Genomic DNA, 26716 nt, shown 5'->3' with positions numbered 1-26716 from the left:
TTAAGTGAAAAATTTATTGTAGTACAATGTGAACATCAGACATTTAATTGTTTTTATGATACAATAATCAAGATATTTGGATAGAAGATAAAATATTTATTGGAATACAACTTTAGAACACAAAAAACTAATAAATTGTAAATATGTAATATATATATATATATATATATATATATATATATATATATATATATATACACAGTGTATATACACACAAGATATATATGTAATCTACTGTATATTACATAGTGTATTACATATTTACAATTTATTACAGTTTTTTGTGTTCTAAAGTTGTATTCCAATAAATATATTTTATGTTCTATCCAAATATCTTGATTATTGTATCATAAAAATTATTAAATGTCTGATGTTCACATACACATATTCATGTACTACAATAAATTTTTCACCTAACTATAAGCAATATATGTAGGAGTCGGAGTCGGAGCCGGAGTCGGAGTCGGAGCCGGAGTTGGTGCAAGAGAATTTGAGGAGTCGGAGTCGGAGTCGAAGGTTTGGCTTACCGACTCCACAGCCCTGAAAAGCAGGAGCCTCACAATCTACGGGTATATATTGTGAACGTTGCGCCCTGCAACGTGGGGGTTTCACTCGCTTGCAGCGGTGTGAGGTAGCTTCAGCAACACACGTACACAGTCTCTTCATAGAAATTCTGGCAGTTTATTAAAAACACTCAGCATAAACTGCCCTCAAACATAAACAATAAGTCCATAATGGAAGTTTAGCAACTTCCCCACTCTCTGGCTCCTGCCAGCGTACAACTCTAGCCAAGGTTCCTTCCAGCACCCAGGGCCCTCTGCAGACCCCTGTCTGTCTCTCCTCCAGGAGAGATTCGGCCCTACAGCCCTGGCCTGGCTTGGCCGCACTCACCTCAGACTCAATATCAGAGCCTTGTGATCAGCCTCCATGCAGGCTGAAACACCCAGAGCTCCTGGCTCTGCTCTAACTTGTTTCCAGTCCACACACTGGACATCTAGAGCCAGTCTCTCTCTAGACTGCCCTAGACACACTCCTCCCAGGTTCAGAGACAGGATTGCTTTAACCCATGGAGCCACACCCACAGGTGGTAAGGAGTGTGTAATCAGCATCACACACCCTTCCATGGCTCTACATGTAATGCAATCCTGTGGAACCACAGGTCCCAGCCAGCTTCACATTGCAGAGCACCCATGCTTCTGCAAAACATACCGGCCCTTTGTAATACAGCCGGTTGATACCTCACAATATATATATATATATATATATATATATATATATATATATATAAGCAGAAGAGAAGTTTAGACCCCATGTTTATACTGATGCCATAGAAAAATTATGAGAGTACAGGGAATTAACAAGGATAGATTTAGGGAATCAGATAGAAAAGTATTTTGGACTGTGAGAATACAAAATATTTTTCTATATGCTTATCTACTGTGAGAGTAGAATATACTGTGTATATATATATATATATATATATATATATATATGTTTTTATATAACCACTATATACCTTTCTATAACCAAGTTTTCTTTCGTATATGAGGAGCAAGATGAAGTTTTAAAGTCTGCAGCTGATGTCTGATATATATTTCAGTTTGTTTTCGGATTACTGCTACATATCAGGAAAAGTATGCATACCCAAGGTCACCAACTGTACTGACACAAAGCAACGGAATGCAGATGTGATAAGACTGGCTACCTGCGCAAGTCCAAATTCAAGGCTGAGACATTACATGCCAGAGACATTGCCAGAGATGGAGTCGGAAAATAGGAGGCGCTGAGACGAATTTCCAAATTAGATAAACGTCACAGACTTTTTGCATATTTTTTAATATAGTGAATGGGGGATGATCAAAAGAAATCGGGTTAAATGCTGCGCTAAAAACCACAATCCAAAGATATATCGTGAATTCCTTTTCTTTATTTTCACAGGTCAACGCGTTTCAAAGGCATCTCCACCTTCTTCATCAGGACAAAAGTCAGAAAGGAACAGCATAACACATGCTGCATGCAGAGGATATATATATATATCCAACTGAAGTAGCCACGTTTACAGAGTTGACGTCAGCTGGCTGATGACTAAGAGTCACATGGGGAAGGCAGGAACATACAGACAAAAAGAGAACAAAGAGAAAAAAAAAAAAAAACAACACACCTATGGGGGAAGTGTTATTTGTGAAAATGAAAAATCATGGTAGAACATTATAATCGTCCTTTGAAAATAATGTTATAAGGGGCAATAAACCGACTGGTGCCAGAAAAACCATATAGGGTTATAAAGAGTGATTTATGAAAATCATATTTAAAAATTGATTATTTATTTTTATTATTCACCAAGAAGGGGATTGTATGGAAAAAAAGGTGAGTGTAAAAGGGAACAATAATAGTTTCAAAGAATGTAAATGGGTCCTCACAAAACATTTGTAATAGTCTTGGAGGGCCAGAAAAAGGCAAAAATCACTGGATGGAAAGGTAACAAAAAACAAAAACAAAAAAAAAAAAAAAAAAAAAAAAAAAAAAAAAACCACAAAAAACACTTTTTTTCTTTTTTTTTTTTTTTTTTTTTTCTTTTCCCTTCTGTCTGTCGAACGCGAGGATACTGTAGCAGAGTGATAGGGAAAAAGACCTGTGCTGTGAAGGAGGTGACGAGAGTTCAACAGCGTGAGAAAAAATGTACTGCGCATGCGTGAAGCACCGCTGCAGCGAGAACCCGCGGGGAAAGGTGAAATAAGTTCATAGCGTGGGAAAAAAAAAAAAAAAAAAAAAAAAAAAAAAAAAAACAAAAAACTATTTGCGCGTGTGCGGGACTCTGTCTAAGAAGGTGCCATCCTTCACAGCACAGGCCTTTTTCCCTATCACTCTGCTACAGTATCCTCGCGTTCGACAGACAGAAGGGAAAAGAAAAAAAAAAAAAAAAAAAAAAAAAAAAAAAAAAGAAAAAAAGTGTTTTTTGTGGTTTTTTTTTTTTTTTTTTTTTTTTTTTTTGTTTTTGTTTTTTGTTACCTTTCCATCCAGTGATTTTTGCCTTTTTCTGGCCCTCCAAGACTATTACAAATGTTTTGTGAGGACCCATTTACATTCTTTGAAACTATTATTGTTCCCTTTTACACTCACCTTTTTTTCCATACAATCCCCTTCTTGGTGAATAATAAAAATAAATAATCAATTTTTAAATATGATTTTCATAAATCACTCTTTATAACCCTATATGGTTTTTCTGGCACCAGTCGGTTTATTGCCCCTTATAACATTATTTTCAAAGGACGATTATAATGTTCTACCATGATTTTTCATTTTCACAAATAACACTTCCCCCATAGGTGTGTTGTTTTTTTTTTTTTTTTTTTCTCTTTGTTCTCTTTTTGTCTGTATGTTCCTGCCTTCCCCATGTGACTCTTAGTCATCAGCCAGCTGACGTCAACTCTGTAAACGTGGCTACTTCAGTTGGATATATATATATATCCTCTGCATGCAGCATGTGTTATGCTGTTCCTTTCTGACTTTTGTCCTGATGAAGAAGGTGGAGATGCCTTTGAAACGCGTTGACCTGTGAAAATAAAGAAAAGGAATTCACGATATATCTTTGGATTGTGGTTTTTAGCGCAGCATTTAACCCGATTTCTTTTGATCATCCCCCATCCTGTTGCAATATCGGGGCTGCAGCTGACCACTTTTGTATTCATTTATTCCATGCTGACAAGGAGTTGTGCCTGTCACAACTGAAGCAGGTGAGTACCTGTCCTATTCCCTGCACCTATATCTATCGGTTAAAACCCTATGTGCGCTTTCTTTCCACAGTTTTTGCTATCTTAATATAGTGAATGGCATACATAGAAATTTTACTAAAAGATTAATCCATTCCTGTTCTCTTTAAAAAGATTGTAAAAAAATAAAGCACGTCACTCTTGTGCACCTACCCTCACTGAAAGGGGGTTTAAACCAGATATCTATGTGGTCTAAATCTCTTTGCCGGCACTCAGTGACTATTAATCAGAGATTTTAGCAGACATTCACCGTTAAGAAGGTGAATTCCAAAACGATGGAATTTCTCCTTGACATACCTATGATGTCAATAACAGGACTCTCTCATCTTTTTAAGTGGGAGAATTTGCACAATTGGTGACAGACTAAATACTTTTTTTCCTCACTGTAAATTCCAAGAGGAGCATTGCATTGTCCATAATTCTAAGTACAATGACTTGAAAAGCATAACGTACATTTATAAAATGGAACATGAGAATTCATGCCTAAATGCTGAAAGAGCTACAGAATATCTTGGCGCTATACATATACAATTATTAGTAGTAATAAAATTTGGAAAATTGTCTGCCAAAGTCAATATGCACTCATAATAGCAAATGTGCCCCAAAATGTGTTTAAAAGTATTCCAATACAGTGGAACCTCGCTTAATGAGTAACCCAGTTAGCGAGTATTTCGCTTAATGAGCAAAGCTTGCTGTAAATTTGCAACTCAGTATACGAGCAAGCTTTGCTGAACGAGCAAAATACTCACCACACACACTTCCGGTTCCGTACATCCACCACGCTCTAACCCGCTGTTGCAGTCCACACAAGCACACACATATTATGCTCACCTTAACTTCTGTTCCACCGCCGGCCTCCTGGTTCTTGTAGTTCGCCGGTACAGCATGTGTATCGGCAACCATCGCGACGAGGGAGGAACTTGCTCTGGCAGCGGAAGTTCCATCCTTGTCGCGATGGTTACCCGATACACATCCTGTACCGGCGAACTACAAGGTCCAGGAGGTCGGCGATGGAATGGAAGGTAAGCTGAGCATAATATGTGTACCGTCCGTTCCATCGCCGGCTTCCCGGTTCTTGTAGTTCGCTGCTACAGGATGTGTATCGGCAACCATCGCGACGAGGGAGGAACTGTCAGCAGCTACTCAAAGGCAGCGCGCTGGCCAATCAATCAGAGGCAAGCGGCTTCTGCCTTTGACATCAGCGCTCTTGCAGCGGAAGTTCCTCCCTCGTCGCGATGGATACCCGATATACATCCTGTACTGGCAAACTGCAAGATCCAGGAGGCTGGCGATGGAACGGAAGGTAAGGTGAGCATAATATGTGTATTTGTGTGTGTTTGTGCATGTTTATGTGTGTTTGTGCATGTTTGTACGTGTGTGGAATGGCACAATAGGGGACCAGGATGGGACATTTAACAAGTTGTGTAACGAATTGTCTGCACTGCAATGATTTCCTATCGGAAATCTTGTTTTGCTGAATGAGTAACTTGGTTAACAAGCACAGTCCCAGAACGGATTATTCTCGTTAACCAAGGTTTCACTGTATATCAAAAGATAACGTCATATAGTGAGATATAAAAAAATCATAAGCAGAAATACTAAGTTTGGTCACAACTATATTATATTATACTACAAAATTATACTTACAATTGTTACTATAGCAAGTAACATATGAATTATAAGAAGATATTTCCCCATTGCTGAAAAATGTTCTAAGAGTCGGGTCTTCTTAAATTATCTGCAACATGAAAAAAATGAAAGTTTGAATAAAAAAAAATACATTAAAAATTACTTAAATAAAGATTCATTTTCAAAGTGTTATGGTAAAACCAAGTTATCATCATATTCCTAGGATAGGTGATAACTATGAATCGTAGGGTGTAATTGATGGGACCCCCATCGATCAGTAGAATTAGAAACTTTAATCTCCATTTAGAATGAAGCAGCGATTTCTGGCAGCTTCATAGAGCATGAATGGAGCGGTGATTGGCAGGGATAAAATATCCCCATTCTGATGATAGGTAGGGATCCCAGCGGTCAGACACCCATCGTTCAATAAGTTGTGGATAACTGATAACTTGTTTTCATTAGAGAACCCCTTTAATTAAAATGATTCAAGAAAATAATTCAAATAAATGTTAACCCCTCTCAAGCAAATTGTCAGGCTAATGGTATAATCCTTGTGCTAAAGGCCTGGTAATCTTCATGACCACCAGATAGAGAACTGAAAAAAAATCAGCTATTGCAGTGCTATGAACATATCTACAAGAATCAGAAAATAATCTAATATTTTTAAATAAACATACCTTTACAACAGGAGTGGGGAACCTCGGGCCCGCGGGCCGTAAGCGGCCCTTGAAGACTTTTTATGCGGCCCCTGGGCACATTCCCAGGGACCGCAGTACTCGGGCGGTAGCTCCGGTTTTGTCTGCCAGCCCTTTAAATCACAATGTGTGATGTGCATACAATTAGGTCCTCAGCCTGCTGGTCTGTGCCAGTGTGCTGAGGACGTACTTTGTGGGCGGGGTAAGCATGAGTGTGCTGCACTACCATCCCGCAGAAGAGGAGTATCAGGTTTACCGGCCTCCCGTTTGTACATGCCTCCTTCCTCCAGTGGTGCGGTTAGCCTTCTGCATCCCACGGTACTGTGCGCCTCCTGCCTCCCACGGTACTGTGCGCCTCCTGCCTCCTGTGGTGCCTTGAGCCTCCTGCCTCCCGTGGTGCTTTGAGCCTCCTGCCTCCCATGGTACTGTGTGCCTCCTACCTCCTGTGGTGCTGTGAACCTCCTGCGGTGCTGTGAACCTCCTGCCTCCCATAGTACTGTGAGCCTCCTGCCTCCCGTGGTGCTGTGAGCCTCCTGCCTCCTGTGGTGCTGTGAGCCTCCTGCCTCCTGTGGTGCTGGTAGCCTCCTGCCTCCTGTGGTGCGGTGAGCCTCCTACCTTCAGCTGCTGTGAGCCTCCTGCCTCCCGCTGCTGTGAGCCTCCTGCCTCCCGCTGCTGTGAGCCTCCTGCCTCCCGCTGTGCTGTGAACATCCTGCCCCCTGCTGCTGTGAGCCCAACACCCAGTGCTGTGTACCCCCTAGTATTGTGAATGCTCACCAGTGCTACGTGCCCCCCTCCCAGTGCTGTATGCCACCCCCCAGTGCTGTCTGTGCCCCCTCAGTCCTGTCTGTGTCCCCCAGTTCTGTTCGTGCCACTCTAGTGCTGTCCTTGCCGCTGCCAGTGCTGTCCGTGCCCGGCAGTACTGTCTGTTCCCCCCAGTGATGTATGAGCCCCAACCCTCCTGTGATGTGTATATGTCCCCAGCCCCTCCTGCGATGTATATATACCCCAGCCACTGCTGCGATGTATATATGCCCCAGCCCCTCATGTGATGTATATATGCACCCAGCCCCTCCTGTGATGTATATATGCACCCAGCCCCTCCTGTGATGTATATATGCCCCCAGCCCCTCCTGTGATGTATATATGCCCCCAGCCCCTCCTGTGATGTATATATGCCCCCAGCCCCTCCTGTGATGTATATATGCCCCCAGTCCCTCCTGTGATGTATATATGCCCCCAGTCCCTCCTGTAATGTATATATGCCCCCAGCCCCTCCTGTGATGTATATATGCCCCCAGCCCCTCCTTTAATGTAGTATATGCCCCCAGCCCCTCCTTTAATGTAGTATATGCCCCCAGCCCCTCCTGTGATGCCTCCAGCCCCTCCTGTGATGTAGTATATGCCCCCAGCCCATCCTGTGATGTATTATATGCCCACAGCCACTCCTGTAATGTATTATATGCCCCCAGCCCCTCCTGTGATGTATATACCCCAGCCCCTCCTGTGATGTATATATACCCCCAGCCCCTCCTGTGATGTATATATACCCCCAGCCCCTCCTGTGATGTATATATACCCCCAGCCCCTCCTGTGATGTATATATACCCCCAGTCCCTCCTGTGATGTACAGTATATATACCACCAGCCCCTCCTGTGATGTATATATACCCCCAGCCCCTCCTGTGATGTATGTGCCTACAGTCTCTCCTATGTGATGTATATGATTTACCAATCTGTTAACTGCTCTCCAGACTGTGACAAACCTGGAAAAGCAGTTGTGAGAAGCAACATGATCAATATCACCGAACATCACAGCCGCACAAAAGAGAAACAGCTGCAGCTACCACAGTAGGGGTGAGTTCATTAAAGGGGTTATCCGGGTTATTTTACTTATTTCTTGTCATTACACTATTGGGCTACATTACATTGGGACAGGTAAGTAGATAGTAACTACCTACCTGCCCTGCTGTCAGCCCCTCTCACCCGGCTCAGAGCGGTCATGTCACTGCTCCTACCGTGATTTTGCTGCTTTCTGTGAGGTCATGTCAACAGGGGCAGGACATTGTTGACATGCTTCACAGTGAACAGCAGAACAGCATCTTGCTGCCCTGCTGGGCAGGTACATTGCGACAGAGTCTCTGCCCCCTCCACGCACCCTGTGCGCTGCTATCTGTGCCCTGTATGAACTGGACAAACAGGGTTGCCATCTCTGTCTAGAACACCATGAGTGCTGTTTGCCCGATGGTGTCTGGGCAACTGTGACCCCCCCCCACCCTCCCCCGTGCTCTATCTGTGATGAATGCAGCCTCCGGCACTCCTGGCTTCATAATATACAGTCAGGAGCAGAGAGCAGGGATGTCACCTGACACCAGGTCAGCAGCACTGAGCTCTGCATCGCTTGGCTGTAAGGACGCTGCAATCATCACAGCACGGAAAAGAAGAGACAGCAGGGGTGAGAGCGTGCGGGGGGGGGAGCAGAGAAGAGAGTGCACGAGTGACAGAGCTGGGGGATAGAGAAGAGAGTGCACGGGTGTGAGACGGAGCGGGAGGCAGGGCGGTGTTGCACAGTGAGGCCGGGCGGTGCCAGCTGTGACTGTGAAGTTCGGCAGTCAAACATATCAAAGTGAACAATCAAGATGAACAAAGGTTAGAAAACAAAAAAATAATGTAGGGGTGTTTTCTATGACAATACAGCACAGATTAGCTTACTTTTTTTTTCTGTACATGAAAGCATTTTAGTAGCACACTAGGGTCCCATAGAGGATAATTCTAAAAACTAAAGAAAGGCTAAGATATATTGAGCTGTGTATCTCTGTTGTCTGGGTGTAACACACAAAAATATTTCTTCACTTTTTGTTTTCTGATGATTCTCAAAAAAGCTGAAATCTGTGTGTAGTAAGTGATATAATATTAATTTTGCTACCTAGGAAGCGCTATGGAGAAAGCAGGGGAGAGAAGCTATAAAGAAACAAAAGCTGAAAGGAATATGGAGACACTGCTGAGGCTTCTAGTGCAGAGGGAAAACTGCTAAAAATGCAGGATACAAGGCATATAATGACCAGAAATACTGCTATTCTTCACGTACACAAAAGATTACCACTATTTTTGAAACCTCTACATCCACAGGTCTGTAGTCCTATGTGACTGCAGACTTGTGAATGCTCACATCACATGCATTGTGTGCTCTGAGGATTTTCCGGTCTCGGAGCCAAGAACGGCGGTCACGTAACCGCAATTATGAGATACGCTAACTACAGAATATCCGAATAGATGAGTGTGCTCTCACTTAATGCAAGTTGGGTTGTCCGGACTAAATCCATAAGTCTGCAGTCATATTGAGTGACTGCAGACATTTGGATTTAGATCAGACAACACCTTTAAACTTAGTTCAAAACCAGCTAGAAGAGCACAGAAAAAAAAAGAACCAAGGCCATTGCAGGAAAGTATGGCTTTAACAGCGATATCTATAGGATAGGAAAACGTTCAAGTCATTGTTGGCGAAACCACAGAAAATGTGGATCTAGGTACCAGTCATGTTGTAAGGAGGTCCGAAGCGGTAGCTGCAGCCAAGTGGTCCCTCCAGTTGTCTGCACCCTGGCCCTGCTCACAGAGCAAGGGGCTTGAACATAGCAGTGGTCCTGGTTGGGCGTGTGGTCTTTTAGGGTGCTAGTCATACCTTTTGTTAGGCCGCCTGTCGAACTAGGATCCGTCCGTAGGGGAGAATTATACAAAGAATATTATCAACAAAAATCTTTTACTGAACGTTAGAGAAAGATCATTCAGCACAACTTCAGAAGTGATACGACGGGCACAACACTTAAACACATTTTCTACAGTACACTTCACTTTTAGACATGCTTCTTCCTTAACCTCTTCTATAGCCATTAGTTTTTCTTGTGTTACTAGTCTATGCTCATCCACCCAGCCTAGCATCAAAATCCCACATGTAAGAGACAATAAGGCCAGGTCAGTCTCTTCCAAGCACAGGAAGTTGTTCACTAACGATTCAACCATTGACCGGAGTACACAGACTATATACCTTGTCCCATGTCTGTTCTTGTACTGACCTGTTTGTCAAGGTCTATGCTAAGCATCCACCTATGGACTCGTATCACTGGAGTCCGTACACTATTAAATGGAACCTGTCAGGTGCAATATGCACCCAGAACCACGAGCAGTCCTGGGTGCATATTGCTAATCCCTGCCTAACTGTCCCAGCATCTAGTAACATACAAAAAATAGATCTTTAGAAAAAGTATCCCTATAGATCCTCTATGATATGCTAATGAGCGCAGGGACCAGTCGCAAGGGCGTTAGTTCCTTCGCTCATTTCACCCTCTTAGCATGTTAGCACACCCACAGGGGCATGCTAACATGCTATTCAATGCCCACTGCTTAGCGTCATTATCGGCAGTGACGCACATACATGTGTCCGTTGCACCCCCTCAGAACGCTAGGCATAAATTCCGTACACATGTTCAGAATTTCCCGGCATTTTCGGTCATGCACACTAGACCAGTTTGAAACCGGGATGTGTACACCCGACTTCATAATGCGCATGACCAGAAGTCTGCGATCATGTGCACTGAATCGAAATCCAGTGTCGGGTGCTGTGGTAGCAGAGGTGAGCACGACCATGCTTCTGCTGCTGCCCATTCATTATCATGCCTATATGCTAAAGGAGCCGACTAGCCAAGGTAAAAAACGCCTTTGCGATTAGTCGCTGGCCCCTTTAACATATAATGAATATAATGAAGGATATAATATAATATAATATAATGAATATATATAATACATAATGAAGGATCTTTAGAAATACTTTTCTAAAGATCCCTTTATCGATGCTACTAGATCCTGGGACTGCTAGGATGGGATTAGAAATATGCACCCAGAACTGCTCATGAGTCTGGGTGAATATTGCACCTGCCAGGTTCTGTGGTACTCACTCTGACCCCCCCCCCCCATTTTTATAACGCCAGACAAGATACAGGAGACAACTGGGGGCTGATATTATTAGGGTGGGAAGGGCCATCGTTATTTGGCCCTTTCCAGCCTAACAATAGCAGCTCACAGCTGCCCCAGAAGTGGTGCATCTATAAGATGTGCCAATTCTGGCGCTGGACCCTGCTCTTCCCGTTGCCCTGGTGTGGTGGCAATCAGGGTAATAAGGAGTTAATGGCAGCCCACAGCTGCCACAAAGTCCTAGATTAGTAATGGCAGACATCTATGAGACCCCGCCACATCACTAATCTGTAAGTGAAAGTAAATAAAACACAAACCACCCAAAAATTCTTTTGGAATGAAATACAAAAAGCAACTTCCGGATCCAGTCCTGGCTGACGTGGAGGCATAGAGGAGAAGCTCCCGCCACCCCCTGGAAAAACCAGTCTGATAGAAGCCCCCCCGCACCAGAGATCGGGACGAGAGTGACCCAGCTGGGAAGCGGAGGTCGGCAGCAATGGACCGGTACCTGCTGCGGAGCGCCAGCGGCGGTGAGGGGCCCGGGAGAGGCGGCGACGCTGCAGACACGAGAGGAGTGGAGGAGATGAATATGGCGCCGGTGAGCCTGCCGGGGGCGGAGCCAGAGGTGCAGGGGAGAGACGCGATGGAGCTGTGTCGGAGCGGGAGAGTAACGGAGGACACGGCTGAGGAGTCAGAGGAATGCGGAGCTGGAGACAGGTGGATGCAGGGGTCAGAGGAGGGCAGCTCACAGTGGGAGAACAAGGGGGATGTGGGGGGAGAGATGAGAGAGGAAGACGCTGGCGATATGGAGGGGGGATATGGAGGAACAGGAGGGCTGGAGGAAAATGTAAACCAGCGGAGCAGAGAGAACAGAGGGGGACAACCTCGCCACAGGAGGAGCTCAATCTCTGGCACCCCTTGTAAAGGAGGCAAAAAGCAGCAAGATCCACTGCCATCTCAATTCTATAAGACACCAGAGGGAGGCAGAGGCTCAACTCAAACAAAAAGATCTAAAAAACAGCACCACCTGCTGGCCAAAATAAGCAATTACAAGAGTTCCATGTGGATTATAAAAAATTGGCAATAGAAGTGGCATCTCATCTGTCTAAAGAAATAAAAATAGCCATTGAGGCAGCCGTACAAACTTCACTAACCGCCATGCAGAAACAATTGACTGATCATTCAAATAGACTTACAGAAACAGAGCAGAGAATCTCTAGTTCTGAGGAGGCAATCTTGACCATGTAAGAACAGATAGCAACTCTTGTAAAATCTAATGAATACCTGAAAGACAAGGCAGAGGCCCTAGAAAACAGGTCAAGACTAAACAATCTACGCATTGTGGGGCTGCCAGAATCGGTAACACTGAGACAGCTAGACAGCATTTGTGAGGCGGAACTACCACAGGCGTTGGGTATAAAAGCGAAATTTAGAGTGGAAAGGGCCCACAGAGTGGGACCATTGAGACAGCAAGAGGCGAACAAAGGAGAAGGACAAAATTCAAGCAATAAACCCCCGCCAAGAGCCAGACAGGTGATAGTCAAATACCTCGACTACAAGCACAAAGAAAAAATTCTGAAAGCTTTTAGAGAACGAAAACGGCCTTTACAATACCAAGGACATAGACTGCTGATCTTTGGAGACTATTCTGTTGATGTATCTAAACGGAGGAAGGAATTCAGCAAACTGTGCACATTTCTGTACAACAAAAGAGTAAAATGCCAACTACTTTACCCGGCAATATTAAAAGGTCAGGAACTGCAATGGTTCGTTCTCATACTACAAAGATCACAAGGAAGTGGAAAATATCCTCATGCCAGAACATAACGGGAGCCGGACGGAGGGACAGGAGAGGAGATCTAATGGAGGAGGAAACTAGAGAAAAGGTTCCCCGACACTCTCGGGAGGAGAGGGTGGTCAACGCGGCAGGCAAACACAACCCGAGACCAGCGGAGAAGGGAGTCGCATCCCAGTCCAACAGCCTAGCCCTGGGACGGGCTCTAGGGAGCAGCGTTCTTGAGAGCCAACGAGACACATGATTACTCTTGACTTGACCTCTACTGGCCCTTATCTGCTCCCCTTGATTAAAGAAGGTGGCCAAGCCGAGAGGGATGAGCCAGCGTGAAGGTGACACTAATCGAGTTACCTACTATCGGTGGTAAGGGGAGGGGGGGGTGGAGGAGAGGCCCCCCTCCTTTTTCTCCTTCCTCTTCTTCTCCCTTCTCTCCTCTACCTTCTCCCTTCTCTCTTATGTGTTCTCTCTGGTGTGTTCTCTCTTCTCTCCTCTCTCTTCGATGTTTCTCTTCTCTCTCTCTTTTCTGCTCTTCCCTGCTCTCCTTCTCTTTCCCTCCTCTCGGCTCTGCTCTTCGTCTCTCTCTTCTTTTCTCTTCCCTCTTTCTCTCTCTCTCGCTTCTCTGCTGTGTTCTTCTCTCTCTGTTCTCTCTCTTTCTCTGCTCTTCTCTTCTTCTCTCTGTGTGGTTTGCTTTACAGATTCAAATACAGTGGATCCGACCAGGGTGGCAGGAAGGTCCCACAAAACCAGGACTAATCCAGTAGATGAACTCTCTTTAAGGTCCTACTACTTATAACAATGTTTTAATCCTTGCATAATACTTAAGGCCGTTGTGTTTTACTCGGGGGATAGAGCATAGAACTTGTTTATCAGGGGGGTGACTAGGCAGATTCATATTTTGGCCAGGAAGAAGGGAAGTTACTAGCATGGCAAAAAGTGCCGAAAGTCCCTTCAAAGGGATAACTTGTTCTATTGTTGTAGGATTTATATTTTACATATGTTGTTCAAGAGTTTACATACAAGTTGGGGAAAAGAAATGCCATTCTGGCGGAATCACATGTGAAGGCAATGATGATAGTCGTGTCTCTCCTACAGTCGGGGACCTGAAGGGCGGTATTGACAAGAGCAAATTATTTAGACAAACATGGTGCAACTAACAACGTGGAATGTTAAGGGCCTAAGATCACCTAACAAACGAGCAATGATACTAAGACATTTGAAAAGATTAAAAACAGATATTGCGCTACTACAAGAAACCCACTTAGGGAGGGAAGATTTCTTTCGCATGAAAAAATATTGGGTGGGTTAAGTATATGGGGCAGCGGCACAAGGTAGGAAGGTGGGCACAATGATTTTGATAAATAAACAGCTTAGACATTAAGTAGTGGCTCAGGAAGCGGATGACCAGGGAAGATGGCAACATTTAATAATCAATAGCCCAGCGGGAACACTCAGCATATATAATATCTATGGTCCAAACTCGAAGCAGAATCAGTTTCATGACACCATAAAAGCCATAATCCTCTCAGACAAGGAACCTATCATCATAGTGGCGGGGGACTTCAATGCAGTGCCAGACTCGGCGGAGGATAGAAGCAAGGGAGAGGGTGAGTCAGGATCCGGAGATAAAGGTTCAGTCCACAGAGATGTCTCACTGGAGGATGTAGGCTTAAAAGACATCTAGACACTAAATCACCCACATGATAGAGAGTATACGCACTTCTCTCACCCGCACAACAGTTGGTCTCGTATAGACCAGATTTGGTTGTCTATGGAACTTGCGAATGGTCTGCAAAACTGCACGATTGAGAGCATGGTGATCTCTGATCATAGCCCGGTGAGAGTGGACCTTAGAGAGAAATTCAAGAGAGGATCAGACATTATTTGAAGATTCCCGTCGTTTCTCCTTAGACAGGACAATTTTCACAAGATAATAGAAGAATGGTGGGAGGAGTTCTCAGAGGATAACAAGGACCACAGGGTGACCCCAGTATTATTTTGGGAAACTGTGAAAGCGGTCTTGAGAGGGCACTTGGTGGGGTATGCGGCCATGGTCAAACGGAAGACGAATGTGAACTACAACTTCCACAGCGAGGCAGTGCGACTAGCGTATACTAATTATCTGGCAGACAGGTCTAGCATGGCAAAAGACAGGTGGTTGGCAGCCAAGAGAGATTTTGACGAGTGGGAAAAAAAAAAAGGAACAACTATTTTGGTCACATAAAGAGGCAGATCTTCATAGATTTGGTAATAAGGCGGGGAGGATGTTGACAAATTTAGCAAGGGGTAACAGAAAAATGACGGTAATCTCTACATTGAAAACAAAAGGTGGGGGGGTGACTTCGGATCCCAAGGAAATTAATAAGGTGCTGGGAGAATATTACAGAAAGTTGTACGGGCCAGGACATAACGACATGACTGACGAGTCGGAGTGGTTACGACAAGCCCAATTACCTAGCTTAACAGAGAAGGAACTGGAAGCCTTAAACGCAGACATTACAGAGGAGGAGGTTTCAAAAACAATTGGGGAACTTAGTACTAACAAGGCACCAGGGCCCGATGGTTTCAATAGCGAATTCTATAAAGCCCTCAAGGATCAGATTTCACCGGATTTAATTTCAGTCTTTAATGTGATTCTGGGAGGAACAGAAATCCCTAAAAATGCCAATAAAGAATACATTAAATTAATACCTAAGGGAACCAAAGACCTGGACGATCCCTCGAGCTATAGATCCATTTTGCTCATCAACCAGGACTTAAAAATGTCTAAAATTATGGCTGATAGATTGGCCAGAGTCTTACCTAGGTTAATTTCAGAACACCAGGTAGGGTTCATAAAAGGGAGAAATGCAGTGATCAACATTAGGAAGACGATTTTAGTGGTTAGATTGGGGCGTACGGAGGGAAGGGCAAGTCCTGCATTAGTCACACTCGATGCTGAGAAAGCGTTCGATAATGGTAACTGGAGCTGGTTGGACAAGGTGATGGAGGCCGCAGGGATCTTAGGTTGGATGAGACTCTACATTAATAGTTTATATGTCAACTCGGGAGCAAGGATTCACACTTCGGGCTTTTTGTCTGACGTGTTCCCCCTGATGAAAGGGACGAGACAGGGATGCCAGATATCCCCCTTACTATTTAACTTGGCAATTGAACCCCTATCAAGAGTGCTGCAGGGTCACAATAGTTTCAAAGGGATCAACATAAGGGGAGCAGAGATGAAGTTAGCGCTTTTCGCCGATGACGTGATTTTATATATGGGGGACCCTGGTGCGGACCTGCCCTGGACACTTGACATGATTGAAAAATTGGGTGCCTTTTCAGGCTTTAAGTTAAACAAAAAGAAATGTGAGCTCTTATTTCTGAGCGGAGGTCAAGGGCCAACTGGGGGAAACCCAAGTGAGGGTCATGTAAATGGGATCCCTATAGCGCAATCATCAGTAAAGTACCTGGGAGTGTATATAGGGAGGACGGTGGAATCAATTTACAAATTGAATTATGGTCCACTGATCAGAAAAATCATTAATCAATTGAAGGGCTGGAAGGGACTACCCCTGCCACTATTGGCAAGATGCCACCTCATAAAAATGATGAGCTTTCCTAGGCTGCTGTACCCCTTCCAAACGATTCCTCTATTGATAACACTAAAGGATGTCAACAGACTTAATTCAGCGTATGCAGATTTTGTTTGGAGGGGAAGGAAACCCAGAATAAAGCTGCGCACGCTGATGAAGTCAGTGGAGGAGGGAGGGATAAATTTCCCGGATGTCAGAGGGTATAACATTGTGTGCATCATGAGACATGTGATTGACTGGCTGAGAGGAACGAGCAGGCACTCAGATTATGGAACGGAATGGAACTCAAGTATGTAGAACCATGGGACCTGACGTCCATCCTACACTCCCCACTGTCCAAGGTTGAAGGTCATATAAGAAACTCTGTCATACTCCCAGACACCATGTTGGCCTGGAGATTGGTTAGACGGAAATTGGGACTTTCATAGAAGGTATCAAAATACCTAAATCCTTGGGCATCACCAAACTTCCCCCAGGGACGAGAAAATAAACTATTCCTCAGATGGAAAGAGAAGGGCATCAGGAGAATGATAGATGTTATGAATGTGGAAGAGAGAAAGTGGCTGACGGGAAGTGCTTGATAAATACAACCTCAACGGCTTCCACATCATTAAGTACGAACAATTGAAGCATGGCATAATGAGAGAGCTTGGTGAGATTGGAAGGGAATTAAACAAGAGTATGATTGACGAACTTATGGGATGTAGTGTAGCAAATGTAAATGTTTTTCGAATATACCGAACATTTAGAGGTGTGCTAATATCCAGGGAAGATAGTTGTACACTTCTAGCGTGGGAAAAACAACTGAAAGGGCAAGAAGTGTTGGAGGTCATACTGAAAGGATGGGTTCAGATGAGGAAACAAGTCACCAATGAAAGCTGGAGAGACACCCAATTTAGGATATTACACAGGGCTGTTTTGGGCTTCAGCATATCGGGCAGAGAGGCACGATGTCCTAAGTGTCACAAAGAAAAAACAGACATGCTGCATGGTTTGTGGGAATGCAGGACAATAAAGAGGTTTTGGAATAAAGTCAGAGCATTAGTTCAGACAACATGGAGAATTTCCTGCAAACAAGAGTTAATGGTGTGGATTTTCCACTTTTTTGAGGATGGAGTCAGAGGGAGACTGAACACTCAGGACAAAAAGGCATTTGCAATCATACATGATATAGCCATGATAGCTAAAAGGTGCATCCTAAGGCACTGGATACAGGAGGAGTCTCCATCCACTGGGGAAGTCATCGGTGAACTACACAATCTTTTGAGGCTGGAAAAATTAGAAGCAGAAAGGGACAAGGATAATATGACAAGTTCAACTAAGTTTTTTGGGAGGTAGAAAGCTTTTATAGAAGTCTATTTCAAACAGGAAGACATAAACCATTTAGTGACACCTTTCAGGCATACAGAGTGGTACCTTCTAAATGAAATCCAGGATAGCTTGGGAAAGTTGAGGATTACTTAGCGGGGACCCAGGTGAAGGACAAAGGTGAGATGGTATGGCATCATCAAGACACGGCATCGACATTAGAAATATTAAAGAATGGCACAGGGGCTCAAGGGTTTGTTTCATGTATGTTACGGTCGGATTTTCTAACTCTGATTTATTATATGTCAATGTAATCTGAAATGTGATTTGAGATAGAGAGGGGGTTCTACCCTTTTCTTTGGTACATATTGACAGTTGAACTCTTGTCTTTCGCAAATCATACTACTTTTGATACGATATTGTATAGAATTTAAAATCAATAAAAATTGTTTGGAAAAAAAAAAAAGTGCCCTCTTTCACCAATTTTTTAACCCCCAGATACCCCTGTAGGTCCGAAGTAATCCAAATGAGATCACATGGCAATTCAGCTCTGCTACATCCTTGTCCTGTCACAGCGAGCATCATAGAGCACTACTGCCAGCTGTGAGTGCAGACAGAGCCACGTCATCTGAATTAACTCAGGTTAACCCATGATGTCACAGCTGCGAGCCCCGCAGTACGGCGTGTTGCGGCAGTGACGTCACAGGTTCACCGCTGCGAGGTTCAGGCCACGACTGAAGTGAGCCTCGCGATCAGCAGTGACATCCGGTGAGTTATCCAGCTGCGACTCACTTTAGTTGTGGCCTGATTTGCGGTCACAGGTGGAGGACTCCAGCTGTGACCGTAAATCACCCGAGAGATGTCCCTGGTGATCACATGGCTCACTTCAGTCACTCGATTGATTTTCTCTCATGGGTGGAGGACTCCAGCTGTGGCCGCGGCTAACCTGAGTGACGTTACCGCTGACCGCGCGACTCACTTCAGTTGCTGTATGGAGCTCAGAGCGAGCAGTCTTGTTCTATGGCGCTCGTTGTGAGAGTCGGATGTAGCAGTGCTGGAAGCGTCAAGGTACCTCATGTGGATTACGAGGGATGTACAGGGGTGTTATTGGGGTTAATAAAGTGGTGAAAGAGGGTGCTTTTTTGTCTTTTATGTCAAATAAAGGATTTTGGGGGGTGTTTGTGTTTATTTACTTTCACGTGCAGATTAATGATGGGGTTGTGTCTCATAGACACCTGCCATGACTAATCTAGGACTTAGTGGCACCTATGGGCTGAAATTATCTCCTTATTACCCTGATTGCCACCACACCAGGGCAATCGGGAAAAGCTGGGTAAAGTGCCGGGACTGTCGCATCTAATGGATGCGGCAATTCCGGCCGGCTGCTGGCTGATAATAGTCTGAGAATACCAGCCCCCAGCTGTGGGGCTTTATCTTGGCTAGTGGTCAGCGGAAGCAGTGAATATGCATGAGTCTAATGAGCGGCCCTGAGAATAATGAGAGGCCACAGGAGCAGTGTGATAGCCATGCCAGTGATCGGTGTGTATGAAGCACTTGGAGAGAGAGAGAATTAAATTTATCCTGGAACAATGTGGGTGAGCTGTGTTTTTTGTGACAAAAACGCAAGTAAAACACATGCAAAACACAAAAAAATTGCGTATAATGCATTTTCTTTGCGTTTTTCATCCCCTCACTAATTTCAATGGGTGACAAAAATGCAAGAAGAATGAACACGCTGCTTCCTTTTTGTCAGACAGTTTTGACAGCCTGCAGACAAAAAAAAACTGCAATGTGCGCACAGCAAGTCTGAATTCTCATAGACCTTGCTGAGAAGTCAAATGTCAGAACTTGCTGACACCAAAACTGCACCAAAAAAAGTGTCAAAAACGCGGGAAAAAACACAGCGTGCGCATGTAGCCCAAGTCAAAAGGGACGCTACATGCACTCAGTGTAAGTGTAGGAGAGCCAGAATGAGGCTCTCATAGATTTGCATTGAGTTGTGACCTCTAGCTCACTCAATGAAACATTGGAGCAACTGGCGGGTCACAAATTGCCGAAGATCGACCAGAGCAATGCGGATATCAGACGAAGATGCCAGAGGGTGAGTATAAGACAGGGAGTAAGGGAAAAGTACCACTCCAGTAGTGAAATTAAAAAAAACAACAAAAAAAAAACAACTTAAAATGCTGTAGTAAAGCTTTAAATTAATACAACAACAACATAATGCTGGCAGATCAGACATGGTGTCCAACATGACTGGTTTCTTTAACAGCAGCTTATTGATTTTATATTTCTTAATTTTTTCCCCTACCTATTTTGTGAATCTCTGGTGAAGAAACTATGCACTTTATAAAAGGAGCACTAGAAAAAGTCATAAATTGCAAGTATGCTTTGCTTATGTCAAGCCAAAAAAACTATTTTGCTAAAATATTTCTGGTCATTGGAGGAACAGATGCAGGGAAAGGTCAGCCAAGTTTTTATTTTTAGTTAGGGAAAGTGCGCCACAGAAAAAGTTGAATGGCATCATGTGAAAGCAGTTATCTGAAGTATTAGGCTGTGTGCACACGTTGCGTTTTTTACCGCAGAAACGCTGCGTTTAGAACCGCAGCGTTTCAGTGGCAAATTGCATGCGTTCAGCTTTCCCAGCAAAGTGTATGAGAAAGCCGAAAAATCAGTGCACACGCTGCGTTTCTGTTAAAACATTAAAATTAATACATCTAGTTATCAAATATTTTATAGTAGGACATATATGTTCACCGTTCTGTTTATGTTGGAGGGCATAGTTTATTAATAAAGTTCTTATAAGGAATAGATCCATATTGAATATACTTGAGTACTGACATGGAAGGATATATATAAATCTTCTAGAAGCTTCTAGAAGATTATGTCATATGGAACTATGTTCAACTAAAACACCCTATATGGACTGGACAGTTGTCATATAACACACGATGGAGGGGGCTACTGGTCGCTCCTGCACGTTGCCTGCTGCCAGAATGAATAGAGGCTGCAAGATGAACACATGCTGTCCAGCCTAAGAGATCACCCCTACTTTGCCGTTCAGAAACCAAGGAGAGATGGGTGAAGATTTTCTATTGATCAGTATGGACTAAATGAACTCTTTTTCCGTAAGCTAATGAAGTATATTATTTTTCCTTTCTGTAACTGAACCCTGGCAACCATTTTTAAATAGATAAAATACATTAATTTTTTACATTTTTGAAGTTCTTTCTTTCATGCGCCTTTACGTATTTGAAGAAAAATATATTTAAGAGTATATTTTTTAACATTTTGGCGAGCTCAGTCATTCGTGTTTTTTTTTCATTTTTGTGCTTCTTCCTTCACTTTGCATAAGGGGGGAGAGAGACATCAGAGACATATGCCTCCTGCAAAGTGAGAGGGAATCGACAATTTATAAAAAATCACGCAGAACCTAGGAAATACGTATAAGTTAAGTTGCATGAAAGTTTTTTTGAATGAACTTTAAAGTCTTTACAAAGCCACAGAAGTTAACTTTTGACGTATTTTTTGAGCAAGAAAGACAAAGTCAGTCCACAAGAAGTATTGGACGTGCTGGGCAAGGTGAATCAAGTCTTAGAGGATCATCCATCAGATCATCTGATCATTTCAGGTAAGAAAATGGATTTTATCTCTTCATATGTTAAGCAAAGTAAAATTCAGTTCACTTATTCAGATATTTCTAATGTGGAGGAGATTTGGTTACGCTTTTATGGGGAGTGTGAACTTGAGAATTCACGTATAGAATGTGCAAGGTCTTTTAATAGAGAGAAACAGAAAATCAGAAATGTCTGTCATTTAGTCTATGATTTTCACAAGTTAATCGTAGAAAAATGTAAAAATGGTGGAAATAGACAACCTGAATTGTCAGGAGAGTTAGTGACAGAGAGATCCAAAGACTGCTTAGAACCTGGAATGTCAGTCAGTGATATTGTGAATTCTGACTGTAATGTTGCAAATGAGAAGTCAGATTTAGACTGTAATTCCAATCAGAATCTTGACAATGGCGACAGACACGTGCTACCTAATCAAGGTGACTTTCAGCATACTGAGAAAGAAGCAGGAAATGACGTAGTGAAGCCAGAAGGGGGAGGAGCCAGAGTGGGACACGTGCAGAAAGTTGTCAGAGAAGGACACGTGCAGAGAGAAAATGGCGACGATCAGTTTAAAAAAATAGAACAGACTAAGTTAGGAATTAAACTTAGAAAGAGTCTATTGGACATATGCAAATTAATTCCCGCATATAATCCTAAAATACATGTTTGCAGAAATTCAGGGATATTTGAAAGTTCCGTTGAGAAGTTAAATTTAACCAATAGTGAGACGAATCAGTTATTCCGTATGTGGATACCTCAGCATTTCTTTAGACAATTGGCATTAAAAAAGTCTTCTGACAATGAGACATTTGATTGTTCAAATGATAACGATATCATAAGGCTGAAAAATCTCATCTTCTGTGCAAGGAATGAATCTGATCCAAATTATGAGATGTTAAAGGAATTACAAATTGAACAGAATGAGAGTACGTTCTCATTTATGTCCGTTTTTGAACGTTTGTATAGGGCGGTCATTCCAAATGTCAGATTGGATGGAATGATACGTTTATTCATCAAGAAATTTAATTTCCTTGATAATGCAGCTTGTGCGGTGGCATTAAATAATAAGTCCCTATTCGAATGTACGACATTTATCGATTTTGTTATGAAAAGTCAATCGAAACAGAAATTAATTAATTCTGAAAAACCAACACAAAAAAGGGAGAGTTTCTGTGAAAAACCAACAGTGTCTCCCAGATCCAGATATTTCTGTGACAGGATATATGAAATTCGCAGGAAAATGCATACGTGTTATAAACCATACAATCCATCCCAATTATTATCATCTAAAAATCTTTTTCCACAGGAAAAACCTTTGTTTCCCTTGTCACCAGTGAAGGGATTGGTCACTGGGAATGATGGTCCCAGACAAATGATGAGTAAAAGCTTTGAAAGACAGAAACAGGTGTCTTGTGCAGATTCTTTCCCTGGGTTAGAATTTGACAGCCAGCGACAGCTGGGGGGTCTTTCAGAGAGAGAAATTCTTTCTCATTTAAGGGACAAACTTGAGTTACAAAATTTCAGAGATTCCTATAAGTTTAAAATGAATCTAATAGACCGAATCTTTGAAGAAAAATTTAGGTTTGGTCTTCAGCTAAATAAAGTGGATTTTTGGGTAAATTAATTTTATTGTTTGATAAATATGATTATTCATATACAGTAAATTTATGTATATATATATATATATATATATATATATATTAATATTAAAAAAAGTGATAGTAAATCAAGATCATATTTTCATTTAGTAAAATGATAGTTTAATGTTATAAATTAATAATTTGATCTCTGTATACGGATAATGATATTTAAAATGAAATAATAAGAGAAAGTAACTGATTCTAAGTGTTTCATTTTTATCATAAATATGATAATAATTTTATTCTTTTATTTCCCTCAGAATTTATCAGTAAAGCAGATTGATGAAGTATTAACTTTTTATTTATACATTTGTTCTTGTCCTCAATCAGGTAACATATATCTTATTGTGTAAGGTTAATCGCGAAAGCATGATTAATAATAATTATTATTTTCTCAGGTACCAATTGCCAGAGAACCATTAGTTTAACGTTTCTTTTATGAATATATATATCTTCTTTAGAGTTATTAGAAATGTAATCTGAGCTTTGGAGTGTAGTAAAAGTGCTTGCTGTTTTGGAATGGTGTACTTTGCACGTAACCAGAGCATGTGACTTTTGAATTACTAAAGCTAATAATAAATGTCTGTCGGTTCCATGGTCAAATGTACAGTATGTAATACATTGGAATTTGTATTTTTCAAGAAGTACTTCAAATTAGTAACATAATTTTTGAAATGCGCATAGAATAATTGGAAAAAAAGAGATATGTGTCTGTCAATGTTTCTATGTAGAAGTATATGTTAAAGAACCATGACAGTCTTGTGTGCATAGATGTGTCTATGAATGATTGATTGTCTGAGCAGCTGCCAATGTGAAGTACTTTGAAGTTTCAAAAAAAAAAAGGGAATTTTTGTTTTAAGTTCGAGGTTATAATATATGTATGTATACTATTAGAATAAATAAGTTATAGTACATAAGTATAAATAATGAAGGAACTTATACTGAATATATCTTATTCTTAGACACATTTCTTTAGTATAGAGATGTTAGGATTTTTTATTAAGGGTTTATTTTGAAGGATTACATTCTAGAATAAGGTTTTAACTTTTGATTTTTATACAGTTATGAGTTACTTCCTTTTGGTAATCATTTTTCTTATATGGTCTTGAAGATATAGAACATAAATTTTAATTTAATTTAATCTTGACATATTAATTTTTAGAATATCATATTTCATGATATTGAAAGGGAAAGGTTTGGTCTCAATCACACATTTATATTTGATAAATATATGTGTTTACAGGATACTTTAATAATTAATATTTCAAGCATAAGGGAAGAATTGGGAATAAAAAATATATTTGAAGTATATCATAATGCATTTATATACTAAGAGAAGAGTATTATTTGCAAGGTTACATGACTTAATTATTTATAGGTTACTGATATGATAGGTATGGAAATCCTATAAGATACTGGTAACATTAAGGTTATGTATTATTAAAGACATAGGTGTTATATACATAGAAGGCCTTATTTTCATTTCAATTTTTATTTTTATTCCGATTTTCATTTTTTCTTTTATTCCTATTTTTTATATTAATTATTATTATTTAATATTCACATTTTTAATCAAAATTTTAATTCTACAATTTTTATTTTTTTCTTCAAATTTTAAATATCTCAATTGAGAAAACACTTCAATATTTAGTTAAGTAATATCTAATATAAGAATATTACTTTATTAAATATGAATCATATAAAAAGGGAAAAGTTCCATTTTTTAGAAGAAAAGATACTTCCTTCATCAATATATACAATTGTCTACTTCCTAGTAATACATTATTTTTATATTAGTATGTTAACACAATAAGGATGAAATATTACTTATAGTTACACATTTTCTTATAGTAGGTTATTTAATAAATAATAGAGAAATCAAATAAATTAAATTAGAGTAATAAAGATGGAAGATCGAGGTACATCTAGGTTTACCTTCCTATATTTACAAATAATATTAATATTATATTTTTAATCAATAAGAATTTATAATGGGTATTATTGTGTTTTGATGGAATCATCCAGTCTTTCCTAAAAGGTTATTTGCTTTGGTTTATAATTTTACAAATGATCTAACTAAATAAGCTACATTGTTGCCTTTCATATTTATAATATGATACATGTTATAGGTACACATTATATTGTTTCATATTTTATATTATATTTTGGTTACATTCAACACATTGCCACCTATGGGTTTGGAAGGGTAATACACCAATGACAAAAAGGTTATTACATGAAATACTATCGTCTATACCATTATGCAGTATTATTACATCATTCTAAGTATCAATTATATTAATACTTCTACGATAATAATAATGACATGGTATTATAGTATTAAAGTTATGATACGCTGTGACATTTATTAGTGATAGTTATTGCCATATTTGGTATCTAGATTAGGGAATGAAGTCTTCAATCAAGATTACAGAAGATAAAAATAATTTTCCTAAAGTTAAAAGAGATTCTGCAAAAAGGTCCAAAAGGTAACGTCTCAAATGAGACTGTGAAACATACAATACACTTACCGTGTTTGCACCTCAGAAACACAGTGATTCTATGGTTCCAGGATGGACAATGACACATGGTCTGTGCATTAAGACCTCACTACAGATACTAAGAAGAGCAATGATGTGTTAAAGTTAACCCCTGTCGTGCTGACCAAGAACCTCTTAACATCTGTTCCAGGATTTGACAACAGGCAGCATGGAGGATAAAGGTGACTAATGTAAATTACACTGCACAGACATCAAAGACTTCTGCTATTCTTCTACACTCATGAACTGTGGTTTATCAACATTGGCTATGGACTTTGTAATAAAGAATAAAGTTTATGGACTTGATATAACGATGATAAACACAATACGGGACTGTTTAAATTGGTAACCATTCATTTTTTATCAAAGGATTTATTTCTAAGAGACTGTGTTTATGCCAGATTACATCGGAGATAAGAAGAAATCAACTCAGAGGACATCCTATGGTGACCGGATTTGTTTTTTTGCATTTCTTTTTAGGTCTAGCGAAGTATAGATATATATTTATATATGATTGATCAGTCACGGCCTATCATAACATGAATTCACATTATTATATTATTGAACTTACAACATGAATAATGCAAATTAATTATTATTCATCATTATTATTGATATTAATCCATTATCGCCAAATAAGGAAAGAAGATTTGTTATTTTAATGATGTATTAATTAATTTTCGGAGTTACTTCACCCGCTTCAAGGGGGAATTGTAAAAACATTAAAATTAATACATCTAGTTATCAAATATTTTATAGTAGGACATATATGTTCACAGTTCTGTTTATGTTGGAGGGCATAGTTTATTAATAAAGTTCTTAAAAGGAATAGATCCATATTGAATATACTTGAGTACTGACATGGAAGGATATATATAAATCTTCTAGAAGCTTCTAGAAGATTATGTCATATGGAACTATGTTCCACTAAAACACCCTATATGGACTGGACAGTTGTCATATAACACACGATGGAGGGGGCTACTGGTCGCTCCTGCACGTTGCCTGCTGCCAGAATGAATAGAGGCTGCAAGATGAACACATGCTGTCCAGCCTAGGAGATCACCCCTACTTTGCCGTTCAGAAACCAAGGAGAGATGGGTGAAGATTTTCTATTGATCAGTATGGACTAAATGAACTCTTTTTCCGTAAGCTAATGAAGTATATTATTTTTCCTTTCTGTAACTGAAC

The 26716-nt window shown here is 41.0% G+C and overlaps 1 protein-coding gene across 1 annotated transcript in view; it reads right to left on the bottom strand.

Moving 5' to 3' along the window:
* Positions 1–26716, bottom strand: part of CALCRL (calcitonin receptor like receptor) — a 353836-nt gene that overhangs the window by 240645 nt on the left and 86475 nt on the right. Inside the window, exon 2 of the mRNA XM_075317814.1 lies at positions 5418–5508. Within this exon, the coding sequence (XP_075173929.1) occupies positions 5418–5468 (51 nt within the window). The 5' untranslated portion in view covers positions 5469–5508. The remainder of the gene's footprint in view (positions 1–5417; positions 5509–26716) is intronic.

The sequence above is a fragment of the Anomaloglossus baeobatrachus genome, chromosome 7 (assembly GCF_048569485.1).
Source record: "Anomaloglossus baeobatrachus isolate aAnoBae1 chromosome 7, aAnoBae1.hap1, whole genome shotgun sequence".
NCBI lineage: Eukaryota > Metazoa > Chordata > Amphibia > Anura > Aromobatidae > Anomaloglossus > Anomaloglossus baeobatrachus.
This window is presented reverse-complemented; position numbering and strand designations above follow the sequence as displayed.